The 20,164-nt window shown below is 39.6% G+C and overlaps 2 protein-coding genes across 2 annotated transcripts in view; both read right to left on the bottom strand.

The window, feature by feature from the left end:
- LOC133564592 (sodium-dependent serotonin transporter-like) overlaps window positions 1-2,931 on the bottom strand; it is a 66,188-nt gene extending 63,257 nt beyond the window's left edge. Inside the window, exons 1-2 of the mRNA XM_061918992.1 lie at window positions 2,837-2,931; window positions 2,397-2,606 (exon numbers count right to left, since the gene is read on the bottom strand). The gene's annotated coding sequence lies outside the window, so the exon portion shown is untranslated. The remainder of the gene's footprint in view (window positions 1-2,396; window positions 2,607-2,836) is intronic.
- A 6,236-nt stretch (window positions 2,932-9,167) lies between these two features.
- The window catches only part of LOC133564594 (bleomycin hydrolase-like), a 39,585-nt gene continuing 28,588 nt past the window's right edge, over window positions 9,168-20,164 (bottom strand). The window contains exons 10-12 of the mRNA XM_061918993.1: window positions 18,023-18,140; window positions 17,715-17,781; window positions 9,168-9,439 (exon numbers count right to left, since the gene is read on the bottom strand). Coding sequence (XP_061774977.1) covers window positions 9,291-9,439; window positions 17,715-17,781; window positions 18,023-18,140 — 334 coding nt within the window. The 3' untranslated portion in view covers window positions 9,168-9,290. The remainder of the gene's footprint in view (window positions 9,440-17,714; window positions 17,782-18,022; window positions 18,141-20,164) is intronic.

The raw sequence follows: 20,164 nt of genomic DNA on the forward strand, positions 1-20,164 counted from the left end.
TATTCCATTTTGGAGTAAGATTGTAACTTAACAACATGCGGTAAAAGTGAAGCGCTGTGAATACTTTCCAGTCATGTTTGAAGGCAAATGAAAAGACAACATGCTTATTATGTTCATTATTCATGGATTCCGGTGAAGTGGATTGGCTTTCTGCCAACATTTTAGGAGATCAAGGGAGCAGTGGGAGTCAACTTGTGATGCAGTTTCAGATAATGCAAACAGAAAATTACATATTAAATGAAATAACTATCTGTTGACATGATCACACGCTGCTTTAGTAGCAAAATGATGAAGGTGTTAGTTATAGACAGGTAGTTATAGTGTTAGGTATAGGCAGGTAGTTATAGTGGTAGGTATAGACAGGTATAGTGTTAGGTATATACAGGTAGTCAAGGTGTTAGGTATAAATAGGCAGTCAGGGTGTTAGTTACAGACAGGTAGTCATAATGTTAGGTATAAACTGGCAGTCAGGGTGTTAGTTATAGTGTTAGGTATAGACAGGTAGTTATAGTGGTAGGTATAGGCAAGTAGTTATAGTGGTAGGTAAAGGCAGCTAGTCAGGGTGTTAGTTATAGACAGGTAGTTAAGTGTTAAGTATAGACAGGTAGTTATAGTGGTAAGTATAGGCAGGTAGTTATAGTGGTAGGTAAAGGCAGGTAGTCAGAGTGTTATTTATAGACAGGTAGTTAAGTGTTAGGTATAGACAGGCAGTCAGGGTGTTAGTTATAGACAGGTATAGTGTTAGGTATAGACAGGTAGTTATAGTGTCAGGTATAAACTGGCAGTCTGGGTGTTAGTTATAGACGTGTTATAGTGTTAGTTATAGACAGGTAGTTTTAGTGTTAGGTATAGACAGGCAGTCAGAGTGTTAGTTATTGACAGGTACAGTGTTAGGTATAAACAGGTAGTTATAGTGTTAGGTATAGACAGGCAGTCCACAGTGTTGAGTATAGACAGGCAGTCAGGGTGTTAGTTATAGACAGGTATAGTGTTAGGTATAGACAGGTAGTTATAGTGTTAGGTATAAACAGGTAGTCCACAGTGTTAGGTATGGACGGACAGTCAGGGTGTTAGTTATAGACAGGTATAGTGTTAGGTATAGACAGGTAGTAGTAGTATTCGGAATAGACAGGCAGTCCACAGTGTTAGGTATAGACAGGCAGTCAGGGTGTTAGGTATAAACAGGTAGTTATAGTGTTAGGTATAGACAGGCAGTCTTAGGTATAGACGGACAGGCAGGGTGTTAGTTATAGACAGGTATAGTGTTAGGAATAGACAGGTAGTAGTCGTGTTCAGGATAGACAGGCAGTTAGGGTGTTAGCTATAGACAGGCAGTCAGGGTGTTAGTTATAGGCAGGTATAGTGTTAGGTATAGACAGGTAGTTATAGTGTTAGGTATAAACAGGCGGTCCACAGTGTTAGGTATAGACAGACAGTCAGGGTGTTAGTTATAGACAGGTATAGTGCTAGGTATAAACAGGCAGTCCACGGTGTTAGGTATAGACAGGCAGTCCACGGTGTTAGGTATAGACAGGCAGTTAGGGTGTTAGTTATAGATAGATTTAGTGTTAGGTATAAACAGGCAGTCCACAGTGTTAGGTATAAACAGACAGTCAGGGGGTTAGTTATAGACAGGTATAGTGTTAGGTATAGACAGGTAGTAGTAGTGTTCGGAATAGACAGGCAGTCCACGGTGTTCGGTATAGACAAGCAGTCAGGGTGTTAGTTATTGACAGGTATAATGTTAGGTATAAACAGGTAGTTATAGTGTTAGATATAGACAGGCAGTCCACAGTCTTAGGTATAGACAGACAGGCAGGGTGTTAGTTTTAGACAGGTACAGTGTTAGGTATAGACAAGTAGTTATAGTGCAGAGGTCGGGAACCTTTTTGGCTGAGAGAGCCATAAAAGCCCAATATTTTAAAATGTATTTCAGTGAGAGCCATATAGTATTTTTTTTTAACACTGAATACAACTAAATGTTTGCATTTTTAAGTAAGACCAACATTTTTAGAGTATAATAAGTCCATTATTCTTTTTAATAACATTGTTATTCTAAAGTTAACAATAATAAATAAAATAATTCTTACCATTAATGAACAGGTGCGGAATAAAACAGATTGACGGATTAAGATGCATGAGAATGTTTTGTATTCTGAACGTTATTTTTAACACTGATTACCAACGGAATTATTCATTACTTATCGTGTTTAGCAATGTCAGCTAATATTTATCTGAGAGCCAGATCCAGACATCGAAAGAGCCACATCTGGCTCTAGAGCCATAGGTTCCCTACCCCTGTTATTGGGTTAGGTATAGACGAGTAGTTGTTGTGTAAGGTACAGACAGGCAGTCAGGGTGTTAGTTATAGATAGACAGTTAGTCAGTGTTCTTACCTTACTATGACGATTTAGGCGCATGGAGTCGCCTTGTCAACAGGGTCCAAACCCGATGGCACACGTCTGGGTATTGTGCTGACGGTATTGTGTTGTGCTGGACTTAAGACGCCTAACACACATGCTCCAGCATGCAGGCCCCCCAAATCTACATATGCAGGATCCTGGCGCCTAATCCAAAACTCACTGGCGCATACTTGTAAGAAGGACCTTCAGGATACAAGAAGTGGATGTAGACGTCATTAATTGTCAACAGTGTGTTGATGAGTCACAGATTACAAGTCACAGGTTGTCCATCTAACCCATTTACTGACACCTGCAGCCAAAAGGCACCATGCCAGGTACAAGAGTCTACTTAGCCGTGTGTGTGTGATGACGTTTAAAAGGGTCAAACTAGTTACACACTCATGTTGACATCGAGCAAAACTGTGTCCTCTTACCAGTCTCGCCTTTATTGTAAGAATCCAGGGTGGCAAGTGTTGAACTTCATTCCAGTCAGCATCAGCTGAAGCACTGGGTTAATCCTCATTGCAACACGCACACACACACAAATCCACACACAGGCATGCGCGCACACACACAGACGCACAAAACAGGCGGGGGAATGGAACAAGGCAATGAGACGGGGCAGGTTATTTCTATAACTCCATTAGCAGTTGTAAACAGAAAACATTAGTAGACACATCACGAGGAGCGTATACAGGTTCTAATTCTGCGTTGTTCAGCATTCTTTTGCATGGTTATCTTCCCTGAGGTGGAATTTAGAAGTTATTTTCTGTTGTATTAAACAAGCAACATGGAGTAGACAGAAATGCACACAAGCACAAACAGGATTTGCACTCATGGAGAGTACATACTGCTCTGCTCAAGGGTACTTCAGTGAACTGATACCTCTCCAATATGTCCCAATGTTTGGGACCATAGCAGGACCTGAACACAACACTTAAGAGCAACATACATACTGGATTTTAAACCTCTCAAAGTACTGGAACACAAATCGACAAATTAGATTCAACCTTCAACCCTTTTCATGGCAATGTATTGTCTTAAAAACCTGCTTATTACCTCCAGCAATATTGTGATATTGCATACCGTATTTCCTTGAATTGCCGCCGGGCATACAATATGCGCCTGCCGGGTCAAACTCGCTTCGCAAAACAAGTAGCGCATGCTTAGTATTACCGCCGGGTCAAACTCGTGAAGAGGAAATTAAGAGCTATTCAGTAGGATTTAAGGTCCAAGCTATTGAATACCGGTATGCTAAAAAGAACAGTAAGCAGCTATGTTTTATTATTATACCGGTACCTGTGGAGAGGTGGAGCCGACGGACCGACAGACAGGCAGGGCACGTTGGATGGCGGCAAGGAGACGGCGAGCGAGCGGAGAGGAGGAGCGGAAGAGCGACCTGGACTGAGGTTTTATTGAAAAATAAACAAAGTCAAACTGCTCAAGCCATGTCCTTCCTTGGTGGTCCTGGGAACCCGCAAGACGACGGCTTGAGACGTCACAATAACCTAGCTGCGTGTGTCAAATATGAGTCATTAAATGACTCCTGCCTCCTGGTGTTAGAGGGCGCTAGTGATCCTTCTTGCGACTACTCGGCTGCAGAAGAAGTGACAATGAGTCACGTGATATGTGCTGGGACGGATATGACGGACCTTCTGATAGCAGTTTGTAAACTGGACTTTCGATCGAAGCAGGAGGTAATAAAGGATGATCTCCATCGAGACAGAGAGACATTTAAAACTAGAGAAAGATAAGGAATACTTCTATAAACAAGTTATCGATGCTTTTGATCAGAAGGAGCTGGCATGGACTATATTTATAAGTAAAGGTAAGACCATGATAACGGTTTTTTCTTTATCCTGTATCCTTACATCACACTCAAATTCGTACTGCATGCCTTTGGTAAGTGCCGGAGTGAGAAGAGGTTGTAAAATAATTAGCGCATGCTTACTTTTACCGCATGCCTTTGGTAAGCGGAGGAGTGAGAAGAGGTTTTAATTTCATTAGCGCCCCGGCGGCAATTCAAGGAAATACGGTACATTCTTTTATCATATTTAGTGGTGTAGGGTAAAGAATTAAAAAAAAATTTTTTCTTAGTTAATTCTGCTTTTTAACCTTAATGTATGGACGATTTGTGCCAAATGCAAATACATTAATGCTGTGAAAAATAATGAGTTAACTCACGGGATTCATCACAAAAAAATATCACATTATATCCACACCGTACGCGGATTCGTCACACAATTTATTTTGACCCCGCATGTTCCTTTACTGTAACCGTGGATGGTCACATGAAAGGTAGGACGGGTCAAAATACACCCTGACTGGACTTTAGACAAAAACGTTTTGAGCAAATAAATGTCACGCGTTCAAATAAAACATGAAAAAAATATATTTTAATGGATGACATTCTGACAATGAAAATGCATGTGTTCAAATATCGGGGTATTTTTAAAATTAATCTAAACTATGCGAGCGAGTAATAACCTGTATATAATTAAGATTAAACCAAATTGCAAAGGGTGATCAGATTAATCTGATAAAAAAAAAAAAAAAAATCACATGACAGTTCTTAAATAAATATATAAATAAAAACCAACATGGTATAACATTTTTTAAAATGGTTTTATTTGTTAAAATATGTATTTGCTATAGTTTTAAACAATAATCATATTGGCATTATGTATTATTAGTTTGTCTTCATGATCAAGTTATTCATTTACACATTATTACAATTACTTAATACTATATAATTTAATACTTTAGACTTATTTAATGTAAGCATTTTTAAATGTTTAAACTACATTTCACAGTCACTTTTCACCATGTGATGAATAATATAAATACATCTATATTTTACTACATAAATAGGTAATTAAATATATCAGTCATGAATTAGATGTATAAGATTATTTTTTAAATAATGATTTCACATTTTGCTCATTCATATTCAAATGAGTTATTAGCAGTCTTTAGTTTTGGCACATATCACCCTCCTTGAGTGTCCACTACAATTGCATAGGAAAAACAAGTGAAAAATGAAGCCCATGCATGAATAAAAATACCTAAACAGATTGGGATAAGAGTTTATCAAACAGTGTGAAGGAAACAAAAATAATGTAATAATAAAAAAAATGAACTTTGCATCATCAGACAGGGGAAGTTCAAGTTAAAGGCAAAAGTCATTGTGGGTGAAAATGTGTAATTTCTCCAAATCTGGATGAGTACAATGATAAAAAATACATGAATCAGCCAGTTACGCTTAGCTAATACGTGGTGCAACCACAGACCTTTAAAAAGGGAGGCGTAAATATTTGCACCCCACGTTAGAATTTGTTGGATCTGACAAAATGTGTACGAATTTTCACTTCCTTTAGCATTCCTGAGATTAATCATACCATACCATACACTTTAAAAACAACTGCAGTTGAAAAACAAAGGGCGGTACACCACAAACAAACAAAAAACAGGCACGTAAAGGAAGGCGATATTAAAACACTTGCAAATGGTTCTGTTTCAAACGAGGCTAAATGCAATTAAAAAATGTGATGCGACCCTTGTGGGAACATAGTAGAAATTGGCGGAGCATAAGATACTATTTCTTGTTTAATACACTGAGGGTGTTTACACTTTTAACACAATATTCTTGTCCCGAATAAGTATGAAAAAATACTTGGTCACTTTAGTACTTACTTCATTACATTCACTGTAATATTTATAGTAAATAATGTGCTCTGTTGACTATATTCATACTGCGTTTGTGACGTGTACATTTTCTGATGACCTCACGCACCAGTTAAACTCTACCTGCGTTCTTTTGTTGAACACTCAGAAGTCAGGTCTTCTGGGAGATTTTACAAAGATTTATTATCCATCCATCTTCTTCCCCTTATCCTAAGCCTAAGCGGGGAAGCCCACACTTTCCTCTCCCCAGCCACTTCGTTCAGCTCTACCCGGGGGATCCCGAGGCGTCCCCAGGCCAGCCGGGAGAGATAAGTCTTCTGAACGTGTCCTGGGTCTTCCCTGTGGCCTACCAGTCGGATGTACCCTAAACACCTCCCTAGGGAGGCGTTCGGGTGGCATCCTGACCAGATGCCCGAACCAGCTCATCTGGCTCTTCTCGATGTGGAGGAGCAGCGGCTTTACTCAGTGTCATAGCTTGGTCAGCATTGCCGGCAGTAAGTCGGACAAGTTTCCAGTGAGGGTTGGACTCCGCCAGGGCTGCCCTTTGTCACAGACTCTGTTCATAACTTTTATTTTTATGGACAGACTTTCTAGGCGCAGTCAGGGCGTTGAGGGGATCCGGTTTGGTGGCTGCAGGATTAGGTCTCTGCTTTTTGCAGATGATATGGTCCTAATGGCTTCATCTGGCCAGGATCTTCAGCTCACACTAGATCGGTTCGCAGCAGAGTGTGAAGCGACTGGGATGATAATCAGCACCTCCAAGTTCGAGTTCATGGTTCTCGCCCGGAGAAGGGTGAAGTGCCATCTCCGGGTTGGGGAGGAGACCCTGCCCCAAGTGGAGTACCTAGGAGTCTTGTTCACAAGATGGCAGAGTTTCTCACCCTATCTCTAAGGGAGAGCCCCGCCACCCGGCTGAGGAAGCTCATTTCGGCCGCTTGTACCCGTGATCTTCTCCTTTCGGTCATGACCCAAAGCTCATGACCATAGGTGAGGATGGGAACGTAGATCGACCGGTAAATTGAGAGCATTGCCTTCCGGCTCAGCTCCTTCTTCAACACAACGGATCGATACAGCGTCCGCATTACTGAAGACGCCGCACCGAACCGTCTGTCGATCTCACAATCCACTCTTCTCTCACTCGTGAACAAGACTCCGAGGTACTTGAACTCGGGGCGGGGTCTCCTGCGCAACCCGGAGATGGCACTACACCCTTTTCCGGGCGAGAACCATGGACCCGGACTTGGAGGTGCTGATTCTCATCCCAGTCGCTTCACACTCTGCTACAAACCGATGTAGTGAGAGCTGAAGATCCTGGCCAGATGAAGCCATCAGGACCACATCATCTGCAAAAAGCAGAGACCTAATCCTGCAGCCACCAAACCGGATCCCTTCAACGCCATGACTGCGCCTAGAAAGTCTGTCCATAAAAGTTATGAACAGAGTCTGTGACAAAGGGCAGCCCTGGCGGAGTCCAACCCTAACTGGAAACTTGTCCGACTTACTGCCGGCAATGCGGACCAAGCTCTGACACTGATCGTACAGGGAGCGGACAGCCACAATCAGACAGTCCGATACCCCATACTCCCTGAGCACTCCCCACAGGACTTCCCGAGGGACAAGGTCGAATGCCTTCTTCAAGTCCACAAAGCACATGTAGACTGGTTGGGTAAACTCCCATGCACCCTAAAGGACCCTGCCGAGAGTATACAGCTGGTCCACCGTTCCACGACCAGGACGAAAACCACACTGTTCCTCCTGAACCCGAGGTTCGACTATCCGGTGTAGCCTCCTTTCCAGTACACCTGAATAAACCTTACCGGGAAGGATTTATTATAACAGGTTAAATGTAACAGCGTTGGTCTCGCTACCCCAAAAACATTTCCGATTGTGTATCCCGAGCAGGCACCCCCCACAAGCAAGCTTCTGCAAAAATTAAGCCCCGATGGAAGAATTAATCGACTTCGACTCGAGTGCAGCTGGGATAGACTCCAGCACCCCCGAAAGGGACAAACGGTAAAAATTGGATGGATGGATGAAGAACACGTCTCAAAAACAGTATTAATAGCAGTCAGGCAGTGTGCGTGTGTGTGTGTTCTTCAAATGAAGTTAGCTGTGAATTAAGTGCATTTAAGTGTATATTTGCTATAGTATTCTAACACTCCCAAAACAAGACTTCTTCTGGGTTGCCTTACAACTGTGGAACTATCCCTTCTAAGGTTATTTTCTTTTTTACCAGCAGAGTTTTAAACAAAGAGCATATGAATTGGATAAAGACGTCAAAAATGTTCCCGGCACCTGAATCTGGTCAGTTATGGATGTTCGCATTAATCCAGGTCATTGTATTCTCTGAACATTTAATCGCTCACAACTGCACTGTTTGGATTGTCTTAGAAGACGTTTTGCCTCTCTTTGATTGGTCAGATCAGTCTGGTCTATCTGTGACTAGATATGGCCAATCTATCTCTATGAAAACAACTGAGAACCTTACAAAAATCCTCAAAAAGATCAAATAAACAGTCGGTAAGACCATATTGCTGTTGATATATGGTTCCAAGTTTATGTAAAGTTTGTTTGTATTCAGGATTACGTTTACTGTGTTGTTAAATTTTAATTTGGTTTATTAGTTCGGGAATTTGTTACTTTGGTATTAGTTTGTGTTAAATACGTTTTGGTATGTGGAGGGTTTAGTCAAAAAAAATGGGAAAACATGGTAACAATATTAGCTGGTATTGAATGTAAAAATGCAAGACTTACAGATAAAGGCCTCTATTGGCCCATGATACTTACCTGAAAGCTAAAGCTAAAATTTGTTTCTGCTACTGTTAATTAAAATGTTCCAACTTTGTAAATATTTACTCAGCATACTTTATGTGTTGAACATTGTTGAAGCTGAAACTAAATTTATGTTCTGGGGTTTAGATACATGGCAAAAAGACAACTGTGTTTATTATTGCTGGTTGAAACCTGCTAAGACGGAAACAGTGAGAAACCCCTTTTTCGTGTGGGAGCTGTGCACAACTGATACACTTGATTAACTAAGAGACGCTTGGTAGGTTTCGGATAAAATACACAATCAGTCTGTTAGAAAAAAAAGAAATATTTATTTCATTGAGAACAATGGCATTATTCCAAAGGAATGTTGGGAGGTAAAATCAGCTTAAGGAAGAGACCAGAGGTTAAGGCTTAAAAAACTTGGGTGTCTACTTAGGCCAGTGAGCCCATTGGGTCCCAAGCGGGAAGTACGAAAGGTTCTTGATGCATTACTTCCAGGACTTCAGGAGAGAGGAACTTCTTGTCCACCACCACTTCATACACATATTCTGAGAACCAATCATCTGTCATGATGAGGTAACCTGCAGGCAAGGGATGCACAAACAGAAACAAATGAACACAGACAGTTGAGCTTCTACCACATTTTGAAAGACAGATTGTCTTGTAGATAAATAGTTAACTCCTGATTCAACGCAGCATTTCACAATTTCAACAGAACATAATAACGCAAAATCCCAAAGTATGGAAAACAAAGAATTGGACTGATTCTTTAGATCCTGGGCTAATAGGCACACTTCGAATATGATTAAAAAAACTAAACAAAAATGTATTAAGCAGAATTGTAACAACCAGCAAAAACCCAAACAATACATTGAGTCTCCCTGCCTATTATGAAACACTGACCTTTGGAAGTTGAACATTGACATAGCTACACTTTTCTGTATGTAAAGAAAGGAGGTATAGGAAAAATACCGTAAAGCTAAACTGATGTAGGAAGCCAATGATTCAGAGCAAATTATTCAGATGGAGATGCACATCCATGCTTCTTTTCTTGCTTGCATGCATCCCATTCATGGCCAAGAGTGAAAGTCTGAGCAAGTCTAACTCAAAATGTGAGAAGCAGGTGGAAAGGCTTCAGTCTGAGTGACCAGACCTTATGCAGAGCTCAGTTTGTTTTCTCTCGTTCCCCTTCCTGACATGTTCTGAGAATCCCACACACAGTTATCAAAGACATCAGAGTAACCGTTATTGATATGAACCAATGGGAACCTACATGCTGGATGTCATTATTTGTTTTTAGGGCAAGGTTGAATGTCTTCTGTAACAGCAGGAGGACGGTGGCAGACATTTTTACAGCTAGAAAACTAGAAGCATTTACAAGAATATAAGAAAGAGATTTGAAGTTCAGCTTCTACTTGGCTGGATGGTCGATTATACCCTCCCATTTGTAGAAATATATTATGGAGGTTTTCTTTGACGCTCTGTACAAATCAAGGTTCATAAATTTATAGTTGTGTTTGTTTGGCTTGGAGGATATCATAAACTTTTGGCTTGAATTAGAATGCATATTTTGAACAAAACTCTTTGGTCAAACATCAGTTTCTTCAACACTGGGTAATCTGTTTTCTACTTCAAAACAGTACCAATTTTACTCGTCTCAGGAAAATGAAAACCACATCAAATTGAAAGCATCAATTGTAACATGACATGCTTAAAGAGGACCTATAATAAATTTTGTCTGCTCTGAATGATACATGTTAGAATGTTGGATACTCGCGTTAAACAATGTTAAAGCATCATATTATACGGTTCATGCATTGGGGCGTAAACTTGCATAAAGTTTTGGATGCCTCTGTTTGCAGGGTTTTGCAGTCTGGCTAAGTTGTGAAGTCACAGCAAGATGGACGTACTTATTTGTACCTAATATAAAGCAATCAGCAAGAGGGATAGAAGCTCTGTATGAGGCCAGCTGAGTTTGTGGGAACACAAAACAAATAGGATAAAGTATTCTATTCTAATCATCTATATATTTTTAAGTAATCTTGGTATGTGCATAAAACAACAGGAAAAAATAAACTTTTTTTAATGTATCTCCATATCGATCAGCGAGTGTGCAGGTGTACTTAATGTTGTGACCAGGTGATTCTATATAAGGTTTATTTTCAACTGTGTCTAAAAAATTAGCAGTGAAATTGTCAAGATATATATTTAAACAGTGTAAATTCTCAAAAGATAATAATGTCACTTTTTCAGAGGGTGGTGCTTTATTCGCAATCTGCAGACAGACTCAAAAACGAGTTATAAATGTGACTGTGGAGCAGGATGTATGCAAAAATATATCTCTACTATCTACACCACAAGAAAGTTTGCAAAGGCAGATTTAAATCATCATAGGTCCCATTTCACAAACAACAAAAGTCAAACAGACAAACAAAAAGGTGCTGCTAAACATGGTAGGAACCATCACATATCCCATCACTGGGAGGGCTCTCTGTTTCCCAGCATGTTTGGTAAAAAACGGTGCTTTAATTATTTGTTAAGCGTTAACTTAGTTGTAGTTTATCATTCCTGTAATTGCTGTGATGAATTACCGTTATACGTTGCAATATAATTTTTTTGTTCAGACCATGAATGCGGTTGTGATTTGTCGAGTGGGATTTGATCTATGAATGAACAACCCAGGGATTAGAGGCAGCACATACTCGACACTAAACTATGGTGTAAGGTAGGGGGCGACAAAATATGGCCGCAAATTTGAGAACGCTGGCTTAGATACTAATACAGCAGTGTCGAGTGCTGCAGCACATGGTTGGTTAAGGTAAGAATACAATATGTGTTTATCTTCTTTTATTCCCAGCCGTGTCTAATAAAATGTTAAAAGTACAGTCCAATGAGGAATCTATTTGACACCTATATATACATATAAAAAAGCCAGCAGACACCAAAACGTGGACATTTAATTAATTTTGTTATTCATCTAGTAGCAATGAAATTATAAAAGTAAATTGCTGAATATATGATACACCTAAAATTTTTCTTTCTGACAATCCACCAAAATGTTGACACACGTAGGACGGAGGATTCTATACAGTCCATAGCCTGTCTGTGCAGCGCAAGCACTGATCCTGCAGCTATGTGTGGAATTGTTACTGTACTCGTGCTTCTGACAAGCGTGAAACAAAACACCAAATAGTGCTCGCAAAACAGTGGTGAGTGCTCACTTAACAGATGCAATTTACTTTGTACACGTTTAGTGGTTTAGCTTTGCATGTGGTGTACACATGTTCAAGTGCACAAAAACTTTTAGCAAATCAGGCCCTCAGTGTTTTTATCAGGATAGGGAAGTTTCTCTCGCAAAAGTCACATTAATGACGTGCAACAAAGCCCAACGGAGGGTAATGTGCCATCTAATTAAAATAATGATAAAAACACAATGCTTTGGCAAGCATTCTTCCAAAACGAGTAATTGCTGATATGTAAGCGCTTTAATAAAGTGGACACAGAAAGTTAAATCTCTCCAGAGAGACTCTTCTGGCTTAGAGAGAATATTGAAAGCCCCAAAGGGAGCTAGAACCTCTCTTTGACTCCCTTCTTAAATCACCTCTAATCTATTATTCTATTAATCAAAATCCCTAAATGGATTTTACCTCCACAATGTGCTCATTCATGGTCTGTCTCATGACTTTCTAATGCACACTCTGACTCCAAACATCTCTTTCCTCCTCCAGCTTTTGTCAACAAACCAGGCCCCCGGATTCCCAAGAAAAGCGTTATCAATTTGGCTACAGAATGACTTGATCTCTTTCCACTCCTCATCTGCTGATTATGAAATAAGATATTAGTGAATACTACTCTTGCGACTGTGGGAGTTTTCACATATTTTCCAAAGCAGTCACTATGATTTGTGGGCTCAAACAAATAGTGTGAGACTTTGTCTCCGGTTCTCTCTATGTACTGTGCTGCACTGTATATGTGTGTTTCCAGATGACACATGACTGACCTGAAATACTATCATACAATTTACAGTAGAATGGCCAACTCAAAAACAAAGAGGATAAAGGGGTCAGAGGAAGATGAACCAACCACAGGGATGAAAGGATGGAGGGAATAACAAGAGCAGACGGTAAAGTCTGTTGCAGTAGTGCAAAGAAGCAGCTGGAAAGTGGGACCTGTTGCATAAAGACATTCTGGCCGCTGATAATGACATAGTTTCCATCCCTCCTGACTGCACTTATATCAAATATTTTGAAGCCTATACATTGCAAAATAAATTCACTTCAGTGCATAAGGTTAAGTGTGGGCCATGGGTGTCAAACTGGTGACATATTTGACATATGTCCATACACAGTATGTATCATTAACTCTGAAAAATTGTAGGATGAGGACAAACTTGTTACACAGTAGGTAATGGCAGGCAGAAGCAAAAAAGAATACTAAAAGCTAAAGCTAAACTAGCGTGAAACACACAGGAAATAAGTTCTTATTAAAGTTTAAGAATAGTAGATAGAACCGTGTTACAGCAGAAAGTAAGCAGCTATTGACATGAAATTAACAAATGGATTAACATGAGTCAAGGATAATATAATGGAACTTTGTTGGTGAGTAGCAGCCAGTCGTACATATAAGGGGGAGGTTAATATAATGGAACTCTGTTGGTGAGTAGCAGCCAGTCGTACATATAAGGGGGAGGGTTGATCGATCCATATATCAGCGGCGTAGATACCCATGGTAATATCCATACTGCGCTATTTTCATTTTTACAATTTTTTTTGTTATTGTTTATATTCTTGTAGAATGAGAACTTTGAGGCGAAAACAGATGATTTAAAGGACTACTGAAACCCACTACTACCCACCACGCAGTCTGATAGTTTATATATTAATGATGAAATATTAACATTGCAACACATGCCAATACGGCCTTTTTAGTTTACTAAATTGCAATTTTAAATTTCCCGGGACTTTTTTCTTGAAAACGTCGCGTAATGATGACGTGTAAGCGTGACGTCACGGGCTGTTATGAATATGAACGCTGCGCACACACACAGCTAAAAGTCGTCTGCTTCAACGGCATAATTAAACAGTATTTTGGACATCTGTGTTGCTGAATCTTTTGCAATTTGTTCAATTAATATTGGAGAAGTCAAAGTAGAAAGACGGAGTTGGGAAGCTTTAGGCTTTAGCCACACAAACACACGGTGATTCCTTGTTTAAAATTGACGGATGTGAAACTTTACTATGGATCACAGCGTACATGGATCCCAACCAAATTTTAACCAGCAGGTTTCAGTGAGAAAATTGTGGTTAAAAAGTCGCCTCTTACCGGATAACAGCTGAGCGTGTGCCTCCCGTACAGCTGCCGTCAACTTCCCCGAGACAATGTGCGTGAACATACCCTGCCGTGAACGTACACTTCCGACTATCAGGTACTATTTAACTCACTAAAACACTAACAACACAATAGAAAGATAAGGGATTTCCCAGAATTATCCTAGTAAATGTCTCTAAAAACATATGAATCCGTCCCAATGCAGCGCGATTGCAACCGCGTTTTGTTTTTTAACTTTTTTTATTCTTTTCTCGTCCGTCACTATCAATATCCTCAAACACGAATCTTTCATCCTCGCTCAAATTAATGGGGAAATTGTCGTTTTCTCGGTCTGAATAGCTGTTTTTGTTGGAGGCTCCCATTAAAATCAATGTGAATATGTGGGGAACCCTCAACATGTGACGTCATCGTCTGCGACTTCCGGTAGAGGCAGGGCTTTTCTCCAGTTGCGAACTTTATCGTGGATGTTCTCTACTAAATCCTTCCAGCAAAAATATGGCAATATCGCGAAATGATCAAGTATGACACATAGAATAGAACTGCGATCCCCGTTTAAATAAGAAAATCTCATTTCAGTAGGCCTTTAAAAGAGTAGTACAGTGGAACCTGGACTCACACAGTCTTCTATTTGCGAACTTGGGGTTTACAAACTTTTAAAATTTATCTAAATATGCCTCTGTGTGCGAACCATGTAATGTCTCTTTTGTGTAATGCTAGCAGCCATTTTGTGCTTGCTCATATTGAAGGGATTGAGGAAGATGGCTTTGTACCACAGTGAGGTTTTAACTGTGATGAGAACGCACTTTTATGGAAACAGATTCAAAAGCGGGCCTATTTCGCAACGGGCAGACTACCTCTCTTTCAGTGGCGCACACACTCAAACATATGTATTATTATTTTAGTGTCTGAAAAGCATTGTTTGCGTGGTATTATTAATACTGATTAGAAAAATGTATTCAGTTTTCATATATGATTTGGTCTTTGTAGGACTTGTCCACATAGATTGCACTGAATATTTAATTGTGCTTGTACATACTTTAATATGACGTAACTAAACCAGTTAATTGATTGACCTTTTGGAATGGATTACTAAAAATAATCGAGGCATCACTATGATGCATTTAGCAAGGAAGATTATGAATGAAAGTGATGGCTTACAGTCAGTCGCCTTTGGATGACGTACAGGTTAGATGAATGCGACCTGAACGCTCAGACAGCAGTCGCATTGGACACATATCCAATTTATATTCATACATAAAAGAGGCATAAATCAGGGATTTTTGCTGTTCACTTTGAAAAAAATCATTTGCATTTCACATACAGTGCATTAAAAAGTAATTACAGGGCTTCACTTGTTCCACATTTTCTTATGTGACAGCTTCATACCAAAATGGAATAAATTAATTTTTGTACTCAAAACTCGACACTCAATGCTCTATAAGGACAATGTCCTTTTTTTTTTTAGATTTTGCAAATGTATTAAAAATAATAAACTAAACATTTGCTCATTATTTTGTAGATGCACCTTTGGCAGAAATTAAAGTGTTACATATTTTTTAATATGATGCCACAAGCTTGGCACACCTATCTTTGGGCAGTTTCGCCTATTTCTTAATGCAGCACATCTCAAGCTTCATCAGGTTGGATAGGAAGAGTTGGTGTGCAGTCATTTTCAGTTCTCTCCAGAGATGTTCGATCAGATTAAATTTTGGGTTCTGGCTGGGCCACTCAAGGATATTTACAGAGTTGTCCTGAAGTCATTTTTGTCATATCTTGAATGTGTGCTTAGGGTTGATGTGCTGCTGAAAGATGAACCGTCAACCCAGTCTGAGTTCAAGAGTGCTCTGTAGCAGGTTTTCATTCAGGATGTCTTTCATCTTTTCCTCTATCCTGACGAGTCTCCCAGTTCCTGACACTGAAAAACATCCCCACAGATAGATGCTGTCACCACTATCCTTGACCATAGGGATGGTATTTGATCAGTGCTTGGTTTCTTCCAAACATGACGCCTGGCATTCACGCCAAAGGGTTACATCTTTGTCTCATCAGAACAGAGAATTTGGATTCTCATGGTCTGAAAGTCTTTCAGGTGTATTTTGGCGACCTTTAATGAAGGAGTGGCTTCCGTCTGGCCACTCTACCATACAGGCCTGATTGGTGGATTGCTACAGATATTATTGTCCTTGTCATCTAACTGCAGAGGAATATTGCACCTCTGACAGCGTGACCATCAGGTTCTTGTTCACCTCCCTTACTGTCAAATATCCTCCATTCAAGGTTGATGGAGACCACTTTGCTCATTGGGACCTTAAAGGGAGCATCTTTTTTTCTATACCCTTCGCCAGATATGTGCCTCAAGACAATCCTGTCTCGGACGTCTACAGACAATTCTTTCGACTTTATTCTTGGTTTAAACTCTGCCACGCGCTGTCATGTGTTGGACCTTATATTTAGAGACAGGTGTGTGCCTGTTCACATCATGTCCAAACAACTGAAATTCCCACAGGTGGACTCTAATTAAGCTGGAGGAACATATCAAGATTGACCAGTTGAAACAGGATGCTCCTGAGATTACTTTTAAGCTTCATGACAAAGGATGTTAATAGGTATGTATATGTAACTTCTTAAGTGTTTTTTAAATACATTTGCGAAAAATCTACAAAACATTTCGCATTGTCATTTAGGGTATTGTGTGTAGAAATTTGAGGAGAAAAATTAAACTATCGTCTTTTGGAATAACGTTGTAACAAACTGTGTAAAAAAGAGAAATGCTGTGAATATTTTCCAGATGCACTGTTTGGGCAAAAAAAATAGTAAAAAATCAGAATTTACCTACAGAACAAAGAGGTGGAAGACAAAATAAGTTTAAAATAATTAAATTAATTAGACTATACAATACAGCAGGGGTAGGGAACCTATGGCTCTAGAGCCAGATGTGGCTCTATTGATGACTGCATCTGGCTCTCAGATTAATCTTAGCTGACATTGTTTAACACGATAAGTAATGAATATGTCCGCTAGTAATCACAGTGTAAAAAATAAAGTTCAAAATATAAAACATTCTCATGCATTTTAATCCATCCATCCGTTTCTATCGCACCTGTTCAAGAAGTCGCATTAATGGTCAAAAGTATTTATTTATTCTTGGTTAGCTTCAGAATAACAATGTTATTAAAAAGAATAAGAGATGCACACATTTAGTTGTTGTAATCAGGGAAAGTCCAAATAAAAGAGGAGGCGTAGAAGTCTCTTGTCAGAGCGTGGGGCGACACTGTACAGGTCTACGCGTTTCTCCTCATTGAGCCAAACTGAATCCTGTCTCTGTTTAATTCCTTGCTTCTTGTCTGTTTAATATGTCATCAGTATTTGAACCTGACAGTTGTATTCAGGGTTAACGATATTATACGGCTCTCAAGGAAATACATTTTAAAATATTTGGCTTTCATGGCTCTCAGCCAAAAAGGTTCCCGACCCCTGCAATACAGTATAAAAAACAACCCACATCTCGAAAGTACTAGTTTTGGTTACCTTTGTTCCCACGGTCATCGCCCCAGGAGTTTTCCACCCGCCACTTTTCATAGCCTTCTTTTCCTTCCTGAGAAAGACAGATGGAGAAGATGATGAAGAGATTGCAGCAAAGAAAGTGTCCTCACAGCTGGTGTCACTTACAAAGGGGAAACTGACAGCACCATGAATCTATTTAGCCAATTAACAAAGGATAAACTTGGAAGCAATGAACCCTGGCAAAATGAATCAGGTTCTTTCCGCTGTTCCTTTTGGTCACGCCAAACTGTAGTCAGGATGGACTTTAACATCATGTTTTTGTGTGTACTTACCTTGTCCGTGACAGCAGTGAGGATCATGGCGTGCGTCATTAGAGAGTCTCCACATATCAGGCGCTCGGCCTTAGTAAGGTTCTTCACTGAAACGCCAAACACCAGCTCATGGTTGAAGCTGTGAGCACACAAGTGGGAGTTTTTAAATCATGTCCTCAAAACAGTCTGCATTCAAAATACATTTTGATTTAGAGAATGTAACTGAGCCATTTCCTCAAACCTTTAAACCCATACATCAATTTTCTTTTTTAATCCTGATATATGATAGACTTAAGTAGAGGAAGAGGTGAAGCATGTTCTAAGAATGTGGAAAACAAAAAGAGCCCGGTAAGTTCAAATCCCACATGTATAAACTGAATATATTACTTTGTTCCCCATGTTCTAACCATAAATTTGTGGTTATCATTGACATTCACATAAACCCGCTGATCCTCAAAAGAGACCAAGTCATAAATATTGCACAAAACTGGTTTGATTCTGAGACTAGATTTAAGCCTGGCACCAATATCTCAACTGGTGATGCACATACAGGGCCAAGAACGTTCCCTCTTTTTGAAGAGACAGATTGATCATTAAAGTGGATGAGCCCTGCTCTTGTCATGTGATGCCACACAAACATCAGTGATGCAACAATGTCAAATCAAGGTGTGGTTTAGTTTTTGTATGCCCCAAATTGTTGCCCTAGATTGCATATGGCCAAATATTTCAGGTAACAAACTGCTGTTTGCCTGCGTATCATTATTGTGGGGCCAGGGGACAAAGAAAGTTATGAGTATTAGCATTTTGATAAAAAAAGGTAGCAATTCAAGAAAAAACTAGCAAAGAACAAAGCTCCCTCTCCGTGCATCACCAACTTCACTAACAAGAGTCACCAACAAAGGTAAAAGTGATGTGAGTGCATCAGTTTTATTCGTCCGTCCATCCATCCATCCATCCTCTCATTTTCATGAATTTCTTTCTGCAAGTAATACTTGTGTTCATATTATGGTACATTTGGAACAGATTAATTGGATTTGCATTATTTCTTATGCTAAATTTTTTTTTCGTTTTTCATCTAATCTTTTGGAACAGATTACTAACAAAAAATGAGGTACCACTGTTCGTAACATTTTTAATAATTAAATGTCTCCTGGTCTTCACAGATTATTGGAACTAGGCCCACAAAGCTTTATCTCAGACATTCCTTATCATTTGGACCCACTCTGGAACCTAACACTTTCTGATGTCAAACGTAAGACGATATGCATGATTTAAGAAAACCTGACAAGATCTTAGTTCACCAAGGAAAACAGGAACCGGAACATATACTCCCCATTCCAAAAGTAAACTGCAAAGCTTTTGTAGTAATGACAAGCTCAACAGGACAAATTTGACATAGACCATAGAACAGAGATGTGCCGATTGATCGACTGCTGACTTGTATTGACCAATTTTTTTGAAAACGTATGTGATCGGCTTCTGCCGATTTCTGTATGACTGACACTGTTGATTTTTGGTCCCTCGGCTGACTAGCGGCCAGCAGCTAAATTATGTGTCTCCATACAATGTGTGGAGCCGCTTTCCAAAATTAATAATAATCCCAGTGTGAGCGGACATTTTAAATCACTGTGTTGTGTTAATTGAAATGTTTAGCGAATAGCAACGAGCGCTACCGTTGCTATGCGCTTTGTGAAATCTAAGTGCCCAGGAATTACATTTTGGTAATATTAAAAATGACCAAAAACAAATATTACATGTTATTATGAACGTGCCTGTTACTACATTGCATACATACTTACAACATGTATATAAAACTGTGTTGGAGGTTTTTGGATGTTTTTTAGAGGGCTTTATAGAGAGATTGTAATCCCATTACCTGCATTGTTAGGTGCCTTTTACAAGCAGTTGTTCACTATTTAGAATGCACAGAAAAGGGAAACAAGTGTGTTCTTATATTCCAAAAGGATTGCGGCTGGGCAAAATGAAAAAATAACAGTTTCCCATTAAAGGCCTACTGGAATGAGATTTTCTTATTTAAACGGGGATAGCAGGTCCATTTTATGTTTCATACTTGATCATTTTGCGATATTGCCATATTTTTGCTGAGAGGATTTAGTAGAGAACATCCACGATAAAGTTCGCAACTTTTGGTCACTAATAAAA

The sequence above is a fragment of the Nerophis ophidion genome, linkage group LG13 (assembly GCF_033978795.1).
Source record: "Nerophis ophidion isolate RoL-2023_Sa linkage group LG13, RoL_Noph_v1.0, whole genome shotgun sequence".
Lineage (NCBI taxonomy): Eukaryota > Metazoa > Chordata > Actinopteri > Syngnathiformes > Syngnathidae > Nerophis > Nerophis ophidion.